The 18,877-nt window shown below is 45.6% G+C and overlaps 1 protein-coding gene across 7 annotated transcripts in view; it reads left to right on the top strand.

Moving 5' to 3' along the window:
• USP46 (ubiquitin specific peptidase 46) overlaps positions 1-18,877 on the top strand; it is a 100,864-nt gene that overhangs the window by 42,681 nt on the left and 39,306 nt on the right. For 6 of the 7 annotated variants that reach the window (XM_036333800.1, XM_036333789.1, XM_036333788.1 and 3 more), the window contains 4 exons: positions 5,633-5,716; positions 8,035-8,232; positions 11,682-11,760; positions 12,598-14,716. In XM_036333800.1, the coding sequence (XP_036189693.1) occupies positions 5,633-5,716; positions 8,035-8,232; positions 11,682-11,760; positions 12,598-12,699 (463 nt within the window). In that variant the 3' untranslated portion in view covers positions 12,700-14,716. Of the gene's footprint in view, positions 1-5,632; positions 5,717-8,034; positions 8,233-11,681; positions 11,761-12,597; positions 14,717-18,877 lie in introns of those variants that run through there. The other variant, XM_036333802.1, reaches the window with a different exon arrangement.

Genomic DNA, 18,877 nt, shown 5'->3' with positions numbered 1-18,877 from the left:
TGACATGGGTTCTTAATCTTCCTGTGAAAATAAGCCATTTTTTATTTTCCCAAGGTTTTATGATCTCAGGGAATATAGAAACAATTGAGGCTGTGCTAACATTAGTTGCAGATGAGGGGGATGGGAGAAAGGGTATTTGTTCATACCCTTTCTTTGAGAAGGGGAGTTAGGGAGGTTGACTACTCCCCTTCTTAGCATGATCTGGGCTGTTCAAAAAGGCAGACAGCAGTGGCCTTAGCTTTGAGGCCAACCAGGTAAAGGGCCAATGGTTAGTTAAAATTTCAACCTTTGGGAACCCAGATTTGTATATTCATTTTTTTTTTTTTTCTGGAGAAATGTACTTATTGGCCATGCATACCCGAGGAGAGCAGGCTAGAGGCATTCGGAAATGTTAAAGCTGGGAAGGGTGAGTACGAAATAGCCTGGGAAAACCTTTCATCCAACATGAGATTCTCATTTGATGGGACTGTGCAGGCTGATATTCCTGAAATGCCTGCCCATCCTCATTTTATATCCTTAAACTAGACCTTGACTGACATAGCTGCACCTGCCCTCACATACGCCTAAGACCTCACCTCCCAACACCTGCCAGGTGTTGTCATCGCTGAGCTCTGCGATGGGCAGCAGATTCCCAACCTCCGCGAGAGGGACCTGCAGGAGGAAGGCCAGCTTTTTCCATCTGAGACAAAAGATGAGGAGTGATTCTGATCTATTTTTGGCCCTTTTCATGGTTTAATTTGGTTTGCATTCTTGAAGGCTTGTTTTTAAAATTAGAATTCTGAAGTTTTTTGTTTTTTTTAACATCATGACTCCATTTCTCTTCTGATGTGATATTTTTATCTTTCATTTGATGATGAAAAAGTAAAAAAGAAAAAAAAATTCAAGCTAAAATTGTGGTATTTAAATGTCATATTTTTGCCACTTCCTTCCAGAATGGTTTTTGGTGATCAGTTACAATGTGTGTTCAGTGAACTTTTGTCCCAGAGAAATGATGGTATAAAATGGAGTTAAGTTCAGGATACAGGATCCATATTGTCGCTGAGCTATAATTCTGATACTTCAAATCTCAGTACTGTGTCTTAGGCAAGGTGAGCCCTCTTTACCCTAGGAGGATACCAAGTAAGTTTTTTTTTTTCCCTTTTGAAAAGTTAAGGGATGGCCTCAGGCAAAAACTTAAAATACGTGAAGTTCATCTCAGTTAACCTCACGCGGCCCTTTCTACTTTTGTGCCTTAGCCCCTCCTGTGGCTCCTTCACAGAAACTTACCATTGTCCTCAGAGTGCTCCCCGTTCTGAGGCCACCTTCCTCCTCCTCTGTCTTCCTCTCATTTAAATTCCCCCTCTCCCAGGGAGGCCAGCCAGGAGGAAAGGAGCCTTTTAATACTCCTAAAACTCTATTTTAAAAATTAATCTTAGTTTTTAAAATTCCTTTTCTACTTATTTTGAGAAATTTCTTTCATGTACTAAGTTCATAGAAGTCTCACCTCACTTCCTTTGGCACACTCTTATCTCTCAGTTTTACGGTCCTGAGTTTCAGTTTTGGTTGTTGTTATATGGTGTTTTCTAATATCTGACATATAACTTTTTCTCATGGATTTCTATTTTTAATCTTTCTTTATATTCTAGTCAGTGGTTAGGTTGGTACAAATCAAGGCCCAGGCCATATTCAACTTCGGCGAGCCTGGGCCCCTGTTTTTAATTAATTTCCTGGTGATTCTGATACCACCAAAGTTTAAGAACCACTGCTCTAGATCTTTGCCCCTCAAACAGGGGTTCGTGGGCTTGCACCACTGTTGTTACCTGGCATCTCATTAGAACCACAGCATCTCAGGTCTCCCCCAAGAATGAATGAATGAATCAGAATCTGCATTTGGACAAGATCACCAAGAGATTCAAATGCATGTGAATGTTTGCAGAGCAGTACTTTGGAGCCACCTGGGTCGCTTTAAGAACAATGCCTGGGTTCTCCCTGGAGAGATTCTGACGTAATTGATGGGGGGGCAAGTGAGGGGGCTGATACGGAGATTGAGATTGTTTTTAAAGTTCCCCAGGTGATTCTAAGGAACAGCCAGGAGAACCACTGCTCTCGGTTCCAGAACAAAGCTTCCCAGTTGGTGTGCATGGTAACTGGGCCGCAGGTGTGTGTCATGCCTCCGCTCCTAGCGGCCGAGCAGAGCCACAGGAGCAGCGCATCAGGCTCCCGCAGCTCCTTGCTGCGTAGTACCATTTTCTCTGTGCGCCACGCATGAGCACTATCCAGAAGCATTGCTTGAGAATTTTTTAAAAACCAATTTTTGAGCTATTGTGTTGAGTGGGAAAGTAGTTAAGATTTTAATGAAAAAAATGTATCAAATATAGACATTGCCTTGGACATGATAGCCATCTTTACAAGTATATAACATTCCCATCCATGAACATAGTCTTTCTCCATTTTTTTTCAAGTTTTTTTGGTATACATTTCCATAAGATTGTATAGTTTTTTTATTTATAAAGGTGTGCATTTTATATTAGATTTGTTCCCCAATTGTGTGTGTGTGTATATATATTTAAATATATTTTTATTGATTTCAGAGAGAGAGGGAGAGAGACATCAATGATGAGAGAGAATCATTGATTGGCTGCCTCCTGCAGGCCCTCTGCTGGGAATCGAGCTTGCAACCCGGGCATGTGCCCTGACCAGGAATCAAACGGTGACCTCCTGGTTTGTAGGTCAATGCTCAATCACTGAGACACACTGGCGGGTCCCCAAAGTATATTTTTAAATAGTGTTTTACTGCCACTATGACTCTTTTGAAAGAAATACAAGGAGTTTTGTGTTTTTTCTCTAACCTCGTCTCTGCTTTAGTAATTGATCTGCTCTTGGAAAAAGGTCTCTGCTCTTTCCTTCCCCTCTGACTTTGTTATTGCACAGTTTCCTCACCTTTGTTGCCTGCTTTTGTTCCAGCAGTTATACAATAGCAACTGACAGGCCTGGTCTGCCTCAGGGTTTCCTGCTGGTCACCCCCTTTCCTCGCCTAGCCTCACTTCTCACTTCTCAACTCACAGACCCCCTAAAAGCATGACCCTGTCCTCATGGCAGCAAGCTCCCAGCCAGCTGGTGGTCATTTGTAAAGTGGGCCCTTCAATTAGGTACTAACTTCTGTATTTCTGCTATCTGGGCCTACACATATTTCAGGAAACTGCCTTCGAGAAATACAGTAAGCAGAAACCCCTGTCCATTGCTCTGCCTGCCTTAGTTTTCTGTTCTCTAGCTGGATACAGAGGTTTGTCTGTGGTGGATGTACCCAGGGTGTGCATCTCCACTGCCACCCATTCGCACCTCTCCCTCTCCCAGCCCCCACCTCGTCCACCCCGTAAGCCTGTGCAGGCCAAGCACTGCTTTCACATCCGCTCCTTCTCTGAAGAGTTGCCTGTATTCATTCAGCTGAATGTGAGACTGTATTATGCACCAAGCACTTGAAATCGGGATGGAGTGTAATTGCCTTCTAAATTGTTTCCTGGCCTTCGACCCCCTCCGGTTCTTCCTCCTCGTGCTGCCAGAAGTGGTATTTGTAGAAAGCACCGTCTGATTATGTCTTCTCTTTGCTGAGACTGGTTAGTGGGGCTCCAGAGCCGCAGGGTCCACGCCAGCTTCTAAGCAGCGTACTCGCCGTACCTCCATGCCTCTGTCAGCATTCCCTCCATCTGCAATGCTTGACTCCTATCCCCCCAGCACTTTTTCCCTCTGACAGCCTGACTCGGGCATCGCCCCCGGGGAAATGTCCTGCATTACCCCAGTTCAAGGTCATGTCTCCTCCCGTGCTTTCCCTGGACTCGGTGCATACTCCTCTGCTTTTGTTCAGCCGGCTGCATTATTGAGGGCCGTGAGCATTGTTCTCCGTGCTTGGCTACAGCCGTGAGGCAGACGGGGTCAGTGCCCACAAAGAGAAGAGACACGTACTAAGTGAATGAGAGGATGGTTTCAGAGAGCAGTGAGTGCTCCGAAGAAAACCAGACAGCAGCGGGCTAGGGCTGGGCTGGGTGGGTCTGGAGCAAGTGGAGAGGGAAGTCTTCTGGCAAGAGGTGTCATTTACACCGAGCTCCGAATGAGCGAAGTAGCATGGAAGCATCTGGGAAGGAGTACCTGCAGGTGCCAAGAGGCAGGGAGAGCGTGGAACGTGAGCTACAGGAGAAGGCTGGCCCGCGTGGCTGGAGCAGAGTGAAGGGCGTGGGCAAGGCCGGAGATGAGGTCAGAAGAGCTGTCAGATCTGAAGACGGCTGGCCTGTCCCATGGCAAGGAGTTTGGATCTTATTCACAAGTGCACTGAGGAGCTGTTGGAGGGTTTAGGGGAATCAGCGGTGTGAAGTGATTTATGTTGGACCTGCACTGAGCACCAAATGTCTGCGACTCACCTGTGCACGTTTCTGTAGGCTGAGCTGTGTGAGGGCAGGGACTCTGCGAATCTCTGGCACCTAGTCCCAAGCACTGTTGGTAAATATTTGGGAATTTAATGAACAAACAATCCATGTTTTCTTTTGATAAGTTCTGTTTAAGTGGTTGAGTCTTTCACTTGTGAATAATAGCATTTTCGATTTAAAAAATATATATTTTAACTGATTTCAGACAGGATGGGAGAGGGAGTGAGAGAGAGAATCATTAATGATGAGAGAGAATCATCAGTCTGCTGCCTCCTGCACACCCCCTACTGGGGATCAAGCCCGCAATCCAGGCATGTGCCCTGACTGGAAATGGAACTGTGACCTCCTGGTTCATAGGTCGACACTCAACCATTGAGCCACACTGGCTTGGCTAACATTTTCAGTTTAGTCAAATGTGACCGTTCTGGTTCTGGGACACTCCCCTTGCATAAGGAAATGTCACAGACCTTTTCAAGACTCTGGGGTATTATTATATTCTGGATGTTCTTTCTGCCTTTGAAGTAGTACCACAGGAATGTTAAATAGAATCTCAGGGACCAGAAAGAATGAAAAGCCATGACATTTAAAAAATGAATCTATCAGTAGGCTATAAGTCAGATGCAGACATAACATCACAATGGCATTTGTTCTCAAAAGGAGGGAGGCCAACGTTCATGTCATCCAGGGTGTGGGGCAACGGGGAGCAGAGCTGGGAGGAAGCCGTCACATGCTGATCATTGGGACTTTCTTGATTCCATATAAGGACAGTTGTATATGGTTTCTATGCCCTTATCTTCACTTTTAAGCTCTTAGGAAATACAGACCTGAGATGTGCCATTTATCATTCCTGTACAATAGTCCCAGTAATTTTATGGGATTGACGTTTTTGGATTCAACTTTGCGGTGGGCATTTAATATAGTTAGTATTTTTCTATTATAATTTGTATCTCCAATTTACAGGTGTTCTTTGTTAAACACTGAGTTTTTTCTGAATCAGTTGGAAATGTCTGTGTCCCATTAAATAAAGCTATAGTTGAACATCTCTCCTGGTGGAATCATAGTCCAACCCAGTAGACTCGCTCTGATGGCGTCATACTTGTAAGAAGGATCTTTCCTCACCACTCCTCTACCTACGCTCAATTAAAGATTACCCTACAGGCGATAGAGCGTTTAAGACTCAGTACACCAAGCGCAGTTTGGACTTCTTTTTAAGCTGTAAATATTTTTCTCTGCAGAGACTTCAGCAACACAGAAACACTGTGTAGTGAACAGAAATATTATTGTGAAACGTGCTGCAGCAAACAGGAGGCCCAGAAAAGGTGCGTAAAGGACTTAGCTCAAGAGGCTGGCTTTGTGTATGGAGGGGGAGCCAGCTTGGGAAGCCTGCCAGATCTGATTTTGAATCCCAGTTCCGTAGGCTCATAGCCAAGGAGCTTTGGGGAAATCATTTGCCTTTGTCATGGGTAAAAGTAGTATAAGAATGCCCACCTTGAAGAGCTGTCCATTCGTATGATTATTTGCTCATTTGGTCACTCATGCATTCCTTCCACAAATATTGATTGAGTGCTCCTATGTGCCCTGGGTAAACAAGTAGTCATCAGATACAGTCACTGTCGTCTTGGGGTTAAAGGCGCACTATTAAAAGGACCTAGTAGAGTACATGACATATAGTTGTCACTCAGTAATGTTGTTAGTATTGCCCAAACATTGGAACTTCTTTTTGTTTTAATCCTCACCCGAGGATATGTTTATTGATTTCAGAGAGAGTGGAAGGGAGGGTGGGGGGAGAGAGAGGGAGAGAGATATCTGTGTGAGAGAGAATCATCCATCTGCTGCCTCCTGTACACACCTTGACTGGGGATCGAACCTGCAACCGAAGTACGTGCGTTGACTGGGAATTGAAACTGCAACCTTTTGGTGGACAGATGACGCTCCAATCAACTGAGCCACCCAGCGAGGGCAGAGCTTCTTAGAAGATATGAGGTTAAAAAATTAATTATTTGATAAGGAGTCATGAGGAAATCAGTAACACATCAATTATATGGATAGCTGATAGGAAAGTTATCACATTCTGAATTGATGTAGGACCCAAGGTTGCCCATCCTTTTCCCACCACCAGTTACAGCTCTTGGACAATCTGAGATAACCAGTGCTTCCCTGTTATTTTCCCCCAGAAGCCAAGAAACTTGACATTTTAATTATCCTGTGAAGTCTCCCTGTGAGTTAAATTTACCCGGCCCCTGGTTGTGGAATGCTCTCAGTAACTCATAGATGCTCATTACTGCCATCTAAACCCTCAGAGGCCCGAGGCTGAGGATGAAATAATTCCTCTGCCCAGCCTCCCAGCCCTTCTCATCTTTCCTTGCTGCATCTAAACGTACAGAAGGTTAGTCACTGTGGCAGGTGGAGCGTGGGTGGTAGGCACTTCTCTCTCCCTAGTGGTCAGGGAAGCTCACCTCTGCTCCCATCCGTATACCTAGGCCAGCCCAGGTCTTCCGATGTGGCAGGAAGGTGATTTCTGTGCAGCCCTGGAGGTCTCGCACATTAAAATGTCATGTACTTCTATAAAATAGGAGGTTCCCCATAATTCATATGTTTCTGCTGATGTTATTTTGCTTACATTTTTATGAACAGGGTTTTACCTTAAAAGATTCCTGAATAGTATTCTCTTAAAATTTGTCCCTTTCAAATAATATGCATCAGATGTGTACACAAGCTGAGCAGGATGTACCCAAATTCAGGACATTCATAGACAGGGCCCTGGAAGGTGCCCGGAGGACACTCTGTCCTACCAGTGCTCACTACAGAGACTGTGGTCTTTGTGACTTTCTACCAAGGAATATTAACGGCCCTCGGGTGAGAAAAGCTTTCTGTGTTTATATAAGTTTGGGAAATGCTGCATCAAACAACAGAAAACCGTTCCTTGAGTGTGGATTTCTCAAAACCACTGTGCTAAGGTGCAGGGAGGAGCTTCAAAAACAGTGGCATTGTCCAAACTGGGTCGCAGAAACCCCACCCTGTTAGCGTCTCCAGGGCGCTGAGGAGCCCAGTTTGGGAAATGGAGCGCTGAGCCAACCCCTGAACAGGACACTGAGCCAGAGAAGGGAAATGACGGGCCCAAGAGCACAGAGGGAGTGGGAGTGAGCCTGGCACATTTGGTTTCCTGATGCCAGTGGCTGGCAGTGGCTGTTCATCCCTCTGGTCCTTGGGACCTGGAAGTCCAGACCACACCCTTCTGCTTGTCCTCGCCCCAGTGTCCTCTCCCCAGAGCTGCCACCCTCCTGTCCAGGATCTCAGGAAGGGGCTGGGGAGGGGTACCCAGGTGCTGTTCCTCCCTAGCAGGCTGGGCAGTGACAGAGAGCGATCGCACTCCCTAATTTTATTGGTACAGAAGTTCTGGAATGTCTCTTCTCACTCCACAGCGCCCCAGGCTGCGTTTTTCTCTGGCCGACTGTGCTCAGTTAGCCGAGGATGTGGGAGAAGTCAGCTCTACACAAGTGAGCAGACTTTTACTCTTATGAGTGGTTGGTCATTTGCAGTTGGTTAGGCCCCTCCTGCTCTCCATCTGCAGGCAACAGTGGATTCTGTTTCCCTAACGGGTCGGGTACAACTGGGTTTCTATTTCACGGTTCCGTAGGATGAGAGTGAAAAAGCTGCCCATGATTTTGGCCCTGCACCTGAAGCGGTTCAAGTACATGGAGCAGCTGCACAGGTATACCAAGCTCTCCTACCGCGTGGTCTTCCCGCTGGAGCTGCGGCTCTTCAACACCTCCAGCGACGCTGTGAACCTGGACCGCATGTATGACCTGGTGGCCGTGGTGGTGCACTGTGGCAGGTACGGACCAGCGGCAGCGGGGTGCACGCGGGAAGGGGGGGGGGGTCATCCCTGTGCCGAAGCAGACCCAGCTGGGCCTTTCCTGGGCTGTGAGTCCCAGTAATAATTGGACTATTTGTGGAATCTCTTCCAAGCTCTTGTATATATATCATCTAAAACAAATATAAATGTGTCTACATGCACACATAAAGTGAAATCAACTGCATTATGATAAGATAATCTAAATGTTTTATCACAAGGGAAATAATAAATCTTTGGTTATAAATGATGCTTGGGAGGAGTTTGAAATAACTTGAAGGCATAAATGCTTATGCTATGATTTTAATTTTTAAAAAGCCAGGTTATAGGTTATGTGATTTCAAAAGTATTTTAAGATGTATGACTAAAGACGAAGCAGTAAATCAGAGTTCAGTTTTCTGGCATTTTGAATGATTGAAAATGTACTCTTAAAAAATATTGTTTATGTATTTCTCAGTCTTTGCCCGACATTCCATGAGAAGTATATAATCAGGCCCTGGCTGTGTGACTTAGTTGGTTTAGGAGTCACCCCGTAAACCAAGAGGTTGCCGGCTCAGTCCCCGGTAAGGGGCGTGCAGGAGGCAGCCCAGCAGTGTTGCACTTTCACATCGATATTTCTTTTCCTCTCTCTCCCTCTCCTGTCCTCTCTCTCTAAAAATCAATAAATTATTTAAAAAAAAACACACAACCACAGCAAAGTCTATTTTTAAAAAGTACATAATCAGAAGAGAAAGAGAGAGAAGGCCCCTACATAGAGAAGAGCAGTGTTTTGCTGAAACTCCTTTGATTAAATCTTTTTTATAATTAAATCTTTTCCGTAATTTGGAGATGCCTGAGCATGGAAAGGCTGCTGAGGCCCTCTTGTTTTCCGTTGCTCAGCTGGGGTCGGTGTGTGCCCTCTTCCTGGGTGGGCACAGCTCTCCCTGCCCTCGCGGGTTCTGGATTGGGACGAGCTGCAGTGCGGGTGTCTTCCTCTGCATCTTGCCTCGGTCGGGCTGTGGTGCACGGACTCTTCCGGGAGGTGCACAGCTCCACGTGGAGGAGTGGATGGATGAGCTTTTAATCCTGTGTTGGGGTGGATGGTATCCTGAGCTGTCACGTCACATCTGAAGCACCCCTGTTTTGTCCTGCACATATTGACCAACTTCAGGTCACTGGATATTTTGTGTTCTCAGTTATATTTCTCGGGCAGTGATAAGCCGGCTTTGTGTTTTCCCTGAGGAATAGTTCTGACAGGTCCCTTTGAAGAACCCAGGGGCCCAGTGATCTGGAAGCTGGCCAGGGACACTAGGTGGGACCATGGCAGGGCTTAGGAAGAGGAGGTTTTGGGGAGGCAGAGCCTGGTACCTGGAGGGCATCGTGCTGAGGCGGGAGGTGTGATGGGGAAACAAGCGCTCAGATTTGTAGGCTACACATGGGTTTTCAGTAGGATCTCTGTGAGTGCCAACTGTGATCCTGGGAGCACTGGGGAGGGCACGGCGGAGACCCATTGAGGAGACAGGACGAGCGGGAGACCGGGCTCGGGACAGTCAGCCTCTGTGATGGGTGCACGAGGTCAGAGCAGCCCTGATAGCAAGGGCGAGTGGGTGCTGAGTCACACATGCTGCTCACTGGGATTCTTTACATTCTTCCCACCAGAGGCACATTGTTCTGATACGCAGAGCAGGGCTGGCTGGGGGCACCGGGAAGCTCTGGGGTTAGGGAGCTGAGCCCTTCTCTGTGCCAGGGCCTCCTGGCTCACGGTGGCAGTGGGTGCACAGCCTCACTCACTGATATCTGCTGCAAGCTCTTTTGAACCCTTGTTTCCTGGGTCCCCGGGCAGGATCTGAAGGTACAGAACACTTTATGATTTTGATTCATACTGTGAGGAATGAACCAAGCAGGTGGTGAAGCAAGGGGAGTGATTGGCAGAGATATATCTACCCAGGTGACCTTTTAGCTGAGGCCTCAGGATAACATGGGCCAAGAGTGCAAACACTGGGGGAGGATCGTTTCAGGCAGTTGCAGCGGGTGGAAGGCTCACATGTGAAGGGTGATGTGTGTGAAAACCGAGGAGAGCAGTGGGCTGGAGCTCAGGGAGGGGACAGAGGGCTGGGTGAGGTTGGAGAAAGGCAGGAACAGTTCGTGTGGGTCATCTTGTATTTAAAGAAAGTAACCATAGGGAAATACCGCTTTTTAGCTTTAATGATGTATTGCACAAAACAAAACTCTAAATTCAGGATTAAAATCTCATTTGTGCAAATCTTAACTACAGAGTAATAGCTGTTTAGTTGTTCTTTCTACTATTTTTATCTTCTATACTAATAAAAGGGTAATATGCTAATTAGACCCGACATCCAGACAAAGCCATGGTGGTAGGGGCCGAGGTAGAGGCAGTTGGGCGTGATCAGGCCGGCAGGGGAGGGCAGTTAGGGGTGATCAGGCAGGCAGGCAGGCAGGTGAGTGGTTAGGAGCCAATGGTCCAGGATTGCGAGAGCACAGGGATTGGGCCTAAACTGGCAATCGGACATCCCCCAAGGGGTCCCGGATTGGAGAGGGTGCAGGCCAGGCTGAGGGACACTCCCCCCCCCCCCCCCCCCCCCCGGCACAAATTTCGTGCACCGGGCCTCTAGTTGTGTAATATATACCTTTTTATTTTAATGCTTGGTATTATACATTGTGGTTTAGTAACATCTTTCTGAAACTTAAATCAATTCCTCAGAATTTCCCAGGGATCTTCCTGGCTCACTCACAGCAAAGTCCAAAATCTTAACCATGAGAGCCCCTACCCCCTTTGGCTGTGGCTGCCCCTGGTGCTCTCAGCTCTGGCCGCCTTGTTCTTCCGTGAACATAGCAAGAACTGTATCCCCCAACACCTTGCACTTGCTGCTCCTTATTCCTGATGCTTCCATCAGGAATAGTCCATGGCTTGTCCCACCGTCCTTTCCTTCAGGGAAATTTCCTTCTGCTCACATCTCATGTTATCAGGCCCCTTCCATCCCTTTATATCAGAGAATGCTGTCCCTCTCCACTCACTATGCCATCCATCGACTTTATTCTTCATGGCCTTTACCACCACTGCAGATGCATCTACATTTTAGTTTGTTTATTCCCTATTCAACCCCTACCCCCACAAAAGTGGGACTTGGTTTTGTTCACTGTGTTTTCTGCTGACAGCCAGAATAGGATCTGGCACATAGTAGGTATGCATACAGTGATTATTTGCTATATTTGTCGAATCTGAATGTCTGTTTTCCCCTGGATTGTGAGTCCTTAGACGCCAGATGTCCACTCATCTCTGCACTCCATCTGCCCAGCATAGCGCCAGCACCTGTTGCTCCTCTGTGAGCTGGCCAGGCCAAGTTCTGCCCTGATGATAGCTTTCTCTAGTGAGTCGCTGCTTATAAAGAAGTAAATGCTAATGGGCTACTGTCTTTTTCTGTCTTTTCCAGTGGTCCTAATCGTGGGCATTATATCACTATTGTGAAAAGTCACGGCTTCTGGCTTTTGTTTGATGACGACATCGTAGAGGTGGGTGTGCAGAGTGCTCTGCGGCAGGGGTGGGGTGGGGATCGCATTTTGGGGAATGTGTGGGTGTGGATGTTTTCTAGAAGAGGCCTGTTTTCCTACCGTCTGACCTTAGAACGCCGTACATTTCTCTCAGAACGAAATCCTGCTGCTTCCCTTTCTCTGTGGAGGGAGAAGGGGTGACCATGGCCTCCTTCACACTGTGTTCTGGTCAACTCATCAGCCGTGGACCTGGGAGCTTTATGCCACCATCAGTCATATTTATAATGAGTTCTGCTGCCTCACGCACTATAGTCCTCTCTGGTAAAGACCAAATAATGCACTTCGAAATTCTGTTAAAATTTTCTCATTATACCAAATTTTTCTTGTATTGGTTATTAAAAACTTTATTTTTCAAGTCTGTTGGACCTGGAAAATCTTTATATTATACCCAAGTATTCCAAATGTTGATTTTGTTGTAGAGGCATAGTAGCTGGAGAGGATTCACGCTCAAAGACATGGTCTAGTTTAGCCCATGGGATAAAAAGAAAGGGAAAGAATCATGGTGACTCCCCAGGCCCCAGTTTGCCATTAGAAAGACAGAAGTCCTGGCTCCTCCAGCATGCCCACATGTGGCTGCTGCTAAATTTGAGGGTGGCTTTCTCCCCAGAGATGTGCAGTTCATGCAGTCGTGTCCTCTGCCAAGTCTGTGGAATTGCCGGCTGCCATCGGAAGTTCCCAGTTGTGATTGTATAGCCAACAGTGTTCCTGACACTGACTCGTGCATTCCATTAGTTCTCCTGTCCTCCTCCCAGTCGTCACGTTACACAAGTATATTGTTTTATTTCTCTTTTGTTGCAGAAAATTGATGCCCAAGCTATTGAAGAATTCTATGGCCTGACGTCAGATATATCAAAAAATTCAGAATCTGGATATATTTTATTCTATCAGTCACGAGAATAACTTAAAGGACCGTGGGACTAACTCAAGAGGGGGAGTGTTCAAGCACTGTTACTGGGTTCTCTGCGGACTTGCTTCTCCCCGCGGACCACCAATGTATTACTGCGAGTCTCATGATCTGGCTGTGTTAGTCTCTCTCTCTCTCTCTCTCTCTCTCTCTCTCTCTCTCTCTCTCTCTCTCTCTCTCTGTTTTTTTTCTACATGCAGCACTATTCGTGGTCTTATTTTAGTCTGAGGTAGAAGTTAACTGCAATCAGATTGTAGTAAGATTTATATGAATAACAGTTGCTAATTTTAGGGTCGGGTAAACATTATGCCACTGGCTGTCTCTGGCTGGATTAGAATGACATGTCCTAGAATGTCTGCAGTCCGTGTGGAGTCTTTGCTGAGCTTCCTAAGTGGTTTCCAGGGTCTCCTTTCAATGCATTCCTTTACCGGGTCCCTGGAAACGTTGCTACCCATGTTTAGCTTCTTTGCCTCGAAGGACAGAATTGGGTAGATGTTCACCTTTAGGGCTGCAACTATAGCTTTAAGTGTGTGCAGGTGAAATTGTTTAAAAGTGAGTAACCTCAGATACTAAAACCATCCTCCAGGTGGGACAGGGTGAAGAGCTGTTCAAGGTGCCAGTGTGTGTCCAGGCTGTGCTCACCTCGAGCTAGAATTCCCTGGGGCAAAGAGGGTGGGGAGCTCAGAGCAGGCAAAGCCCGGAGGAGGAAGCTTTCATGGGGAGAGAAAAGTTACTTATCTTTCTACCAAAACCACGTTCAGGAAAATAACTCTCTGCTGTGTGTTCTTAGTGCCACTTTCTTCCGCAAGGTCCGTGCGTCGTCTCCCTCCTCTGTCTGGCACTGCTAAGCATCCAGGGCACCTTCCCAGGCCTGGTGTTGGCCTTTCGCAGTCCGTGGTCGCAGGGCTGGGACCCCGGTGGCTGCCTCCAGCGCAGCTCTCCTGAGCAGTCAGACCAACATCATTCTGTGCCCGGGAGAACGAGGGCACTGCCCCGTTCGGACCAGCTGCGCGCTGGGCCGCTGTTCACTTTGAGACAGCTCAGCCTGCTCGCTGAGGCGGTGGCAGCCCAGGCCAAGGTGGCACCTTCCCTGGAGGGAAGACCGGAGTTAACTGGCGTGAAGGTGGGTCGAGGGAAGTGTCGGGGTGGGTGGAGGAGGGAGCCAAATGGCAGCGTTTCTTTGACTCAGGCTCCTAGGATGCTTGACAAGACGGAGTTTTTTGGATGAACCTCATCTCACCCTAGTTATTTTTTTCACTTTTGTTATATATGTATTTATTAGATCATTTGAGTGTTGGTACCTTTTATTAAAAGGGTTGATGTGGTGTTTTGCCGTGGAGCTGGTTTTTGGTTTCCTACAAATGCTATGAGTCATAGACCTTCCTTCGGGAAGTCGGTTGACCTCCATACACTATAATATACTGTGAACACATGATCTTGTTATCTAATAAATCAGCGAACGAACATACAGGTGTTTGGCATAATGTGAACTAAAATTGAAATGGAAAATGTTAGTGGCCATTTTGCAACAAGTGAGAGCATAGCACTTTATCTAGATGAAAACTGGATTTCTTATCTTTGAAATATCGTGAACTGTTTATTGCTCAGAACTTAAATAAGCATGCTGACACTTCATTTGTTCATGCTTGAAGTGAAATGTTTTACTTTTCACTGGAGAAGACAAAACAGGGTGATCTTCACGTTATTGTTTTATACGAGTGACAAAAGTATACATCGCCTTGTTTAAAGGCAAATTCATATTTATAAATATTTTGTCTGTTTTTTCCTCCATGAAACGTATGCAGTGATCACTTACCGGGAAGGTGAGTTTTTATTCTGTTATTAAGGAGAGATACTTTCCAATTGAAGGTGATTGCTGTAGGGAACTGTTTGTACTATATATAACCCATATATTTGACTGCAGGTTGCAAAGTTTAAGAAAATGATGGTTGATATCTAATATATTTGGAACTGATTCATAAGAAAAACTATTAAAATTATCTTTGAAATGACTCTTGAAGCTAATTTATTAGAAAAAAAATGTTTCATTTGGAAGCCTGTGTAAGTAATATCTAAATGCAAAATCATAGATTCAGGATGCCTTTTTTTTCTTATAAAGAGTTTTTTCCCCCAGTGACTTAACTGAAGTAATTCCTTTTAATAGAAAGTGTCAGTTAAAATTCAGTTTTCATGGATAGATTTTTGGAATAAAAAACACAAGAGTGGGGGATGATGCAAAGACATGGAAATGGTCGTGTGATGCAGGAAAAGATTGGGAAAATGCACTTATCCTCCAGCACTCCATCGGGTTTTTAAACTTTAGAGCTATCGGGTAATTTCTCCCTTCTCTTCAATTAATGAAACAGACGCGAGGCAGCTACTTCCCCCGGGTCATTTCACGTTCTGTAAAGACAGCAGCATGCACACACTTTCATTTTTCATCCCTCACTCATCCCCCAGAGCAGAGATTGTGTGGGAAACGCCGGCCATTCGGAGGCCAAGGATAGCACAAGGCTCAGCAGGGCCCCTGTGTGGCCAGGGCGTTTACGTGTCATTTTCGGGAGGAAGGCCTGCTGTATTTTTTTTCAACTGCTGGGTTTTAAAATGAGTTACCATGTTTTACATTTGACACGAGAAGAAATACTTGCTTTATTGGCTACTTACTAGCTTAGCATCTAGATTACGGTGCAGTATGCCGAAAGGTGAAGTCTGGTAAATGCTGACCTTAGTCCTGGATGTCGATGCGTTTTCCATTCTGAGGCTGCACCAAGTGGCCTGGTCTGAGGCAGCCAAGGAGCAACACAGAGGGTGCTGGTCGGAATCGGAAGCCGGCTGGTTGTGTAGCTGGTATGTTTTGGATGTCAGATGAAGTGGGGAAAGAAATGGCAGAAATGGCCCCCAGGCGTTTATTTTCCTGGGTACCCCTAACTTCATGGGCATGCGTGAAAATGAACTATGCTCTAACTGGAGCTTAGGGCTTATTTTCTATACTGGAGTGTAGCTTTATTACAGATGGACTTTATCTTTAAACATTGCATTTTGATCAACTTTGTATAGTCCCGTGTATTAAAATATTGTGCACTAAATGTTTTGCCCTGTTTTGCTCTCCTGTGGCCAAGGCATTTGTCAACACTGTTGTGATTCACTCTGTAGATGGCATGGGTCAGGGAAAGGGTTTCCTACTTTCCTGCCTAAGTAAGTTTCTGTTTTCCAGTATTACATTAATTTATTTTTGGCTTCCATTACTGTGTAACCAAAATAGTTACTCTGTGTGTGTGGCATTCATATGACTTTGTTGCTAAAAAACAAAAAACAAAAAACAAATAGTTTTCACTTAAAATAATCTGTACCTTAATTTTTTTAAATGTAACCAATTCAAGCACTTTAAGCAATAATGTCAATCTTGTGAAATTTCAATCAGTTTAACACCCTGCCTCTAAAATTGTTTGCAGAAAATAAATAAAAAAAATAGGAATTCTCTTCCTAGAGAATTATATCTGGGTAATGTTATATACATTATGTTATAAAAATGTGAGTCATTGTTAAGTCTCATATCTAGGTAGTTATCCTGGACTTAATTTCATAGTAGTGGGGATGTAAACATTCTGGTCATTGTAATAGATCGAGGCAATGCTACTGTCAAGGCTGATAAAGTCAGTGTTCTGGAGGTAACTTACTATTTTTGAATGAAGAGGCCAACAGAATTAATCCCCTGAAATCTGTATCCGGGGAATAGCAAATTGAGCATATCGGTGGGAGAAGAAAAAAAAAGAATTAAGGACTGGTAATTAGGCATCACCAAGAATTGCTTAGCTAGGGACTTTGCGTATGAAATCTACTAGTTGCAAAATAAAAGATTTATTCCCCAAAAGGAAGTGGCTGCAGCTCTGGGATCCCATCAGCATCTGGCTTCTCCCTGCCTGCTTTCAGTGTTGTCTGAGCTTGCTTGTCAGCTCCTTCTAGAGAGCACACAGTGTTTCAGAAACATAAATCCATTACATTGCATCAAGGACTTGGGCATATTGCCTCTTAACTCTCACGTTAAAAGAGCCGGCGTGTTGAAAGTCTTAACACTGGATTTTATGAATCAAATATCTAAACACTTCCTTTACATTATCCTATATAATAAAAGGGTGATATGCACATTGACCCTAAGGGCAGAACTACCAGGGAATGAATGACTGGTCGCCATGACCTGTACTGACCACCAGGGGCCAGACGTTCAACGCTGCCTCCTGGTGGTCAGTGCGCTCCCCCAGTGGGAGCTCTGCTCAGCCACAAGACGGGCTGACGGCTGCAAGCAAGCCTCTCCCGGCTGCCTTGGCAGCGCTAAGGATGTCCGACTGCGGCTTAGGCCCACTACCCCTTCTCCCCAGGAACTTACATCCCCCGAGGGCTCCCAGGCTGCCAGAGGGATGTCTGGCTGCCAGCTTAGGCCTGATCCTGTAGGGAGCAGGTCTAAGCTGGCAGGTGGACATCCCCCAAGGGGTCCTGGACTGCAAGAGGGCACAGGCCAGGCTGAGGGACCACCCCCCCACCACCACCACCACCACCACACACACACACACCCTGGAGTGTTTGAATTTTTGTGCACCAGGCCTCTAGTTATCAAATAATTAGAACCAGTCATTCAGGGCATGAGAGTTTTTAAGCTGTGTGACTATTTTATTGGTTTAGCAACCTGTGTTTCCTTTTATAGTTCCCTTATGGTTCAACAGTGCTTAAAAAAGCACATTAGGAATTTACAAACAAATGAAAAATAACTTCATGTTGGTTATGAGGCGCCACAATCAGAAATGACATGAGATTTTATAACAAGGATTCCTAACTTTGTGCTCATTTCCCACATGGCGATTCATAGTAAAGTATTTATTAACAGCCTTGGGTATCATATTCACCTCAGTTACATGGACCATGTTTGTGTGAGGGCGCAGGCTATATCAGGGTGGTTTGGAACCCCACGAAAACCCTTTGTGGGGAGGTTGAGTACTTATGTTGTGGGTTGAAATTCTATTTTGTTCTTACCTCCTTAGTGAAGTCTTGAGTTTTCTTCAGAAGAAAACTGAGACTTACAGATTTGACTTGGCTGGAAGCAAAATAATTTGATGGTTGAAGCCACCATTTCTCGATATTTAACCAAGTCCTTTGCTCCAATTCAGCTGTAATTTTATTTCAGCGTCTGTCTTAATTGACCTTGCCTGACAGAACATTCTGTGCTGAGACAACTGAAAATAAACACGAGACATTTTAAAAGTGAGCCATCGTACCTCCTGAGCAAGCTAAGCCTTTCACTCTAGAGCTCATCTCCAAGTTGAGTTTTATTTACTCGTTTCCCAAGCGAAAGGATAGAAAAATATTTTGTAAGGACTTAACGAAACCCGTGTGAAAAGATCATTCCATTGGCCTCCTCGCATCTCCACCCCTAGGATGAATTTTTTGAAAAGTCTTTGAAAAGAAGTTATTTCTGCATATTTTTCTATTTCTGCTACCCCCAAAACCCAGAAAATACAAATAAATTGCTAGCCTAGGTATGTTGTATGTCCCCCTGGACTTAGCTTCAGCAGAAGTTGGGGTGAAGGTTGTGGAATAGAGAGAAGCCCTCTTCCTGGATGTTCATTGATAGACCTGGGGCCTTTAAACTTTATCATCTGAGGAGTTGTGAAGGTTTATGAGGAACAACCTCACCGTAGACTCTGTCCTTAGATGGGAATTTGTACAGAACGTAGAAGAATAATTGGGTGTGGATCTCAGGAGTAAGAGGAGGGGAATAAAGTTAAGATCCTTCTAGCATTACTTCTTAGCTTCTCAGCCTTGGTCCCCAATCTGTGCACTTGGCCCTGCAGGGTTAGATGGAACCCCAGTGAGCCCCACAAACGCCTTTAGCTGATTGATATGCAACCTACAGATTCTGTGCTCTTTGCTGTTGCCCCGACCTTGATCTCTGATGGGAGAAGTTTAGACCCAATTCAATAGAAGCCTGAAAAAGCTCTACTGGACTTAGTCCAGGTTCCAGTGTGGGCTGGTTGCCATCGTCAGCATGTGGGGAAATAGAGGATCAGAAGGCACAAGAGTTCAGGTCCTGACTGTGGCTTCCTGGTTCCATGAAGTTAGAGGTTGGTTTGACCTAATTTGTTGGGGTTACCGTGCTCATGCATGGTGTTTGGAAAAGGGGCT

Source organism: Myotis myotis, unplaced genomic scaffold (genome assembly GCF_014108235.1).
Source record: "Myotis myotis isolate mMyoMyo1 unplaced genomic scaffold, mMyoMyo1.p scaffold_m19_p_1, whole genome shotgun sequence".
In the NCBI taxonomy this organism is placed as follows: Eukaryota; Metazoa; Chordata; class Mammalia; order Chiroptera; family Vespertilionidae; genus Myotis; species Myotis myotis.
The sequence above is the reverse complement of the archived record's forward strand: the minus strand, read 5'-3'. Positions and strand labels throughout refer to the sequence as shown.